At 40.8% G+C, this 6,000-nt stretch overlaps 1 protein-coding gene across 2 annotated transcripts in view; it reads left to right on the top strand.

The window, feature by feature from the left end:
* USP21 (ubiquitin specific peptidase 21) overlaps nt 1-3,082 on the top strand; it is a 32,358-nt gene extending 29,276 nt beyond the window's left edge. For both annotated transcript variants that reach the window (XM_063440242.1, XM_063440243.1), the window contains 2 exons: nt 29-143; nt 2,738-3,082. In XM_063440242.1, the coding sequence (XP_063296312.1) occupies nt 29-143; nt 2,738-2,822 (200 nt within the window). In that variant the 3' untranslated portion in view covers nt 2,823-3,082. The remainder of the gene's footprint in view (nt 1-28; nt 144-2,737) is intronic.
* Nucleotides 3,083-6,000: the final 2,918 nt, after the last annotated feature.

The raw sequence follows: 6,000 nt of genomic DNA on the forward strand, positions 1-6,000 counted from the left end.
ATCAGAGACACTCTTCCTCTTGTTTCAGGAAGCCCTGTGTATAATCTTTATGCTCTGTGCAATCACTCAGGCAGTGTGCACTATGGACATTACACGGCTTACTGCAAAGACCAATCTGGGTGGTTTGCCTACAACGATGCCAGGTGAGTTCTCAATGTACTCTTTTATACAGGCTGTTATTGTTTACTTTTAAAGGATTGCCATCAATTATCTGGAATTTGCACCGTTAAATAGAACCTTGAAAATCATCTAAAACTGTGTTAAAGGGACACTCCAGTGCCAGGAAAACAAATTGTTTTCCTGGCACTGCAGGTCCCCTCTCCCTCCCACCCCCATCCCATGTTGCTGAAGGGGTGAAAACCCCTTCAGTGACTTACCTGAGATCACCGCCGATGTCCCTCAGAGGTGGTTTAGGGTCCGCCCACGCTCCTCCCCCGCTGACATCAACCGGCGGGGGAGACTGACTGCGCATGTGCGGCCACCAGCAGGGGAGACCTAATGCGCATGCGCGGCAATGCCGCGCACGCACATTAGACCTCCCCTTAGGAAAGCATTGAAAATGCTTCTTTCCTATGTGGATTTTAGCGACGCTGGAGGTCCTCACATAGCGTGAGGACGTCCAGCGACGCTATAGCACAGAAAACCTGTGCTATAAACCAGGAAGTGCCCTCTAGTGGCTGTCTAGTGCAATAATTACACTTGCAGGGTTAAGGGTAGTGGGAGTTGGCACCCAGACCACTCCAATGGGCAGAAGTGGTCTGGGTGGCTGGAGTGTCCCTTTAATTAATTTATTTAATGTGATGGTCTTTTTTTTTTTTTTTAATTATCATAAAATGTAGCAATTGACATTTCAAACCAGTGTAGTTCTGGCATAGCCAAGGCACACCATGCAAATCAGGAGAAGAATTAGACATTGTCTAATACACTCACCATATTCAATGACAGAAAAGGCAGTGCTTATATCAGTGGTTGACAGAGAGCCAAGATGATGTTTCTAGATCTAATTTTAATTTTCAGACCTCACACATGTGTTAAGTACCGTATATACTCGAGTATAAGTCGAGTTTTTCAGCACATCATTTGTGCTGAAAAAAACCCACTCGTCTTATACTCGAGTCAATGTCTGTATTATGGCAACTTACATTGCCATAATACAGAAAAGGACCGCCGGGCTCATTACAAGCCCGGCGGTCCTGTTGGGGGCTGGCAGCGAGCTGTAACTTACCTTTCCTGCAGCTCCCATCTCCTGTGTTCCGGTCAGCTCCCTTCTCCTCCACTGTAAGTCTTGCGAGAGCTGCGGCATCAGAGCGTTGCCACAGGTTACCGTGGCAACGCTCCGCGCGGCACTCAGACCGCGAGACTAACAGTGGAGCTGACAGGACCGGAGGAGAAGGGAGCTGACAGGAGCTGCAGGAAAGGTAAGTTACAGCTCTCTGCCAGCCTCTCTCCTGCACAGTACACACCACTGGACCACCAGGGAATAATATAGCCCCCCCTCCCTGGCCATTTATCAAGCAGGGAGGGGGGACAACATTTTTTAAAATAATAATAAAACAAATAATATAATAATAATATAATAATTAAAATGTTAAAAAAATTAATAAAAAAATTTAAATGTTAAAATATATATTTTTTAAAATTATAAAAATGCCCTCCCCCCTACCCAGTTAACACACAATACATTATACACACACACACTCATACAAACACACACTCTGCATTATACACACACACACACACACTTGTACAAACACAAACTCTGCATTATATACACACACACACACTCATACACACACTCTGCATTATACACACACACACACACACACTCTGCATTATATATATATATACACACACACACACACACACTCTCTTCATTATATACGCACACACTCTGAATTCATACAAACACACGCACTCTGCATTATATACACATATAGTGTGTGTATATAATGCAGTGTGTGTTTGTATGAGTGTGTGTGTATATCTTCTGTCCGTACTCCCACCTCTGATGCTCGCCTTCAAGACTTCGAGGGCTACACCGTTCCTGTGGAACTCACTTCCCTCCTCCGTTAGATGCTCACCCAGTCTCCACTCCTTCAAAAAATCATTAAAAACCCACTTCTCCATAAAAGCATATCAATTAAACTGTTAATTGCTCCCAAATGATTCTTCTTCTGCAACTGTCACTAGTCTAATACTATCCTTACCTTTTGTGTCATTTTACCCCACTCCCTCTAGCATGTAAGCTCATTGAGCAGGGCCCTCAACCCCTCTGTTCCTGTGTGTCCAACTAGTCTGGTTACAACTACATGTCTGTTTGTCCACCCATTGTAAAGCGCTACGCAATTTGACGGCGCTCTATAAATATCATAATAATAATATAATGCAGAGTGTGTGTGTATATAATGCAGAGTGTGTGTTTGTATGAGTGTGTGTGTATATAATTATAAAAATCACAATTTCATAGCCCCAAGTTTTACCCTCAACTTATCCACGAGGCATAGCATATTTCACAATTGTTGGTCACAAAACTGCACTCGACTTATACATGAGATCGACTTATACACGAGTATATACGGTATGTGTAGACATAATATTAAAACATTTCTGGAAAGTTCCCCATTTAAAATGATCCAGACAGCAGATCCAGAATTCACCATTCAAGCTAGGATAGTCTGTATTATTACGCTCTATTTACTTAACTCTTTAAATGATTTACCACTTTTTGCATTACCAGAGTGACACCTGTCGGCGAAAGCCAGATTACGTCCAGCGAAGGTTATGTTCTCTTTTATGAAATGGAAGACGCATGTTGGAAATAAACTTTGAGAACATCAGACCTTTATTTCAGGATTTTTATTTTCTTGACTTGACTACTGTTAACCCCTTCAAGGAAGTGACACTCTCCCTCCTGGCCGGGACTCAGCTCTAGTCACTGCAACCAATGGCTTTATGCTGATTTGTTGGAGGGCCTGTCATCCTAAGGACAGCCATGAAATGAAAAGCAATAATGACTTCTCTGGGAGTTGGTTTAACAACTTTCATATTGAAACTAGAGACATTAAACAAAGTCGCACAAGTTCCTATTCTGTCCTTCGTCTGTGTGTTATATGCATCTACAAAGAGCTATGATTGACTATCTCCAAACTGTCCGAGACAAGCTGACTGGCATCATGTTATCACCTGGATTGGCATACAGACTACAAAGATGGCCTGGAGTCTGCCTGTTACTCAATATTTTATTAATTTATAAATCTTTTTCACTAACATTCTAAAATTTCTAAAATTACACCAGCAATAGTCAAGAGATAGTCCTCTTGCTGTTGTGAATGCAAATCTCAAGATCATTTGACAGTTTGTAGTCCGACTATTACCATTATCCCTTACCAACCTTGGCAAGGCATTATGGGAATTCGACAGTTTGCCATACATGCGCTACACGAATGACCAGGGTAATTTGCAACTCAACGGTTGACTTTTTGGGAAATTACGAAACTGTAGCTCACATATTGGTGAAAATGGGAGTTTGGTGGCTTCCTTGTTTAATTTTCTTCAGGAAGAGATTTTTGTTTTCATAGCTGCATTCATTGAAATATTCAGAAATGTTTTTAATATATATATCTATTTTTTAAGTCGTGTTTGTACAACAGGCGAGTGCTTGCAGAAATGTTTTGTAAATACTAAATAATGGACTGATAATTATATTAACATTTATCAGTAAATTTGCTACAAAATGTGAAATATTGTTTTATTCGTTAACACTGCAAAAAAAATGAGGGTTAAATACAGAAATATATAACAGTATATGACATATAGGGCCAAATTAGAAAAGTCAAGGTAAAGTTCCTTCTTTGACCACTAAGTTTAGTGGGGTATGGGGGAAAAAAAAGTTTTTTTGTCTGATTGATTGTTACATGAAATTTTTTTAGAGAAGTACCACACTCAATTTAAGTAGACACCAGGTGCGCCGAAGCAGGACCAGCACGTCCCACAACGATAAGGCAAACAGAAAACAAGTCTCCAGGCTCTCACGGTGTTTAAACCAGAGGCAGGTTTATTGGGTCAAAAAAGTGATAGAACAGCAACGTTTCGACCTACTACAAGGTCTTTATCAAGCTATGATGAAACATTTATTTATTTGTAAAATATTTTACCAGGAAAGATACATTGAGATTTCTCTCGTTTTCAAGTATGTCCTGGGTCCACAAAACATTGCATTGATACAACGGGGTACAATAAAATACAAAAACAATATTAATACACAATAGATAAATGTAACGTAGAACAGGGAGGAAATATATAATCAACCATGACACGTACATTCTGTTTTGAGGTATGTAGAGAGGGATCTATCACTTTTTTTTTTTTTTTTAACCCAATAAATCTGCCTACGGCTTAAACACCTTGAATGCCTGGAGACTTTTTTTCCCCATTTGCCTTATTGTTACAAACACATTATTGACTTCCTTTATTTGTCGATCTTCCTCCCTCCCCTGTTCCAAAGCTACAGTGAGTCCATTGCTTTCTGGCAAAGTTAAAGGATTACTAAAGGGGGAACTGGCAGGGAATTACAATTTTATTTTACAAATCTGCTAATTTGAGCACTAAAGTTTTAAGTTCACCTTGATTTTTTTTTTACAATCGACACTTTGTGGAATAACCTTGCCAACGTTTAAAAATGACTTTCAGCATATCGTAAAGAAGTTTTTGAATTTCCTTTTTTAAAGTCATGTTAGGAGTTCTTTCAGTGTATTTAGATGTTGTGCAATACTCAAAACACAGCAATCAGGAGGTAAAGGGAAAGAGTCTCATGCAAAGCAGGAGTTTGTCCTCAGCTACAATAAAAGATGGAACAGAACAGGTGCTATTTACAGAATGACCAGCAGGGGGAGTCAGCACGTTAAGAATATGCATTGCTCAATACTGTGCATTATACTATGAATTGACATATCCCTTTTTTTAATCATACTGGGCTTGATGATCTTCTCCATTCCAATCAGATGCTGTTCATAGAGAAGCACTATTGACCACAGCACATGCACTGCGGTAGCCATGCTCCACCAATCCAATCTTGGTTATTGTGCCTGGAATTTTTTTTTTTGTATTCTTTATTTTTGTTGTGCAGACGAGTACAAAGATGTCTGCTGTGCTATGACAGTAAAAACAAGCTCAGTGATATCAATATAGTAAACCGTAGTATGGCATTTGAGAGTCAGCACAATTTTGTAGCTATAATAATTAACAGTGATAATCAGGCTTGACCAACATGAGATAAAATTCAAGCACAAAAAAATACTAGACATTGTGGTTATATAGGGGAATATAGAAGCATTGCAAGCCAAGCAGTAATATTCTTATAGTATCTCGATGCTGGAGGAGTCAGGCGGGTAGTAAGTCATATATGTAAATACAACATACATGTATGCATGTTAAGGTTTCATTTATATATGTAAATACAGGAATACCCCGTTTAGCGCTGACCCGCTATAGCACTGTTTTTTCCGTGCGGGACTCGTTTAACTTAAGAAAAGGTACACCGGTGAAGCGTTAATTGCGGACATTGGAGCTGCTGCAGCCTTTCCAGCCTCTTTCAAGGATGTGGTGGAGCTATCCACCGGAGGTTGTCTTCAGAGTGGATGAGACCGGGCTCTTCTGGAAGCGGATGCCAAGCCGCACGTTCATCTCCAGGGAGCAGAAGAGAGCACCGGACTTTAAAGTGGCGAAAGACAGGCTGACCCTTCTTTTGGGTGGGAATGCCAGCGGTGACTTCCATATAAAGCCATTGCTGGTGTAACACTTCCAGACACCGGGGGCAATGAGGGGCATTAGCAAGTCCAGCTTGCCAGTCATTTGGAAGGCAAACAGGAAGGCATGGATCACCAGGGATATTTTTACAGAGTGGTTCACTTACCTTTTTTGCCCTTCCGTGCAGCGTTATTGTTGGCGCAAGAGACTGGAGGAGAAAGCGCTGCTCATCATGGACAATGCGCCGAGCCACCC

The sequence above is a fragment of the Pelobates fuscus genome, chromosome 13 (genome assembly GCF_036172605.1).
Source record: "Pelobates fuscus isolate aPelFus1 chromosome 13, aPelFus1.pri, whole genome shotgun sequence".
Taxonomy (NCBI): Eukaryota; Metazoa; Chordata; class Amphibia; order Anura; family Pelobatidae; genus Pelobates; species Pelobates fuscus.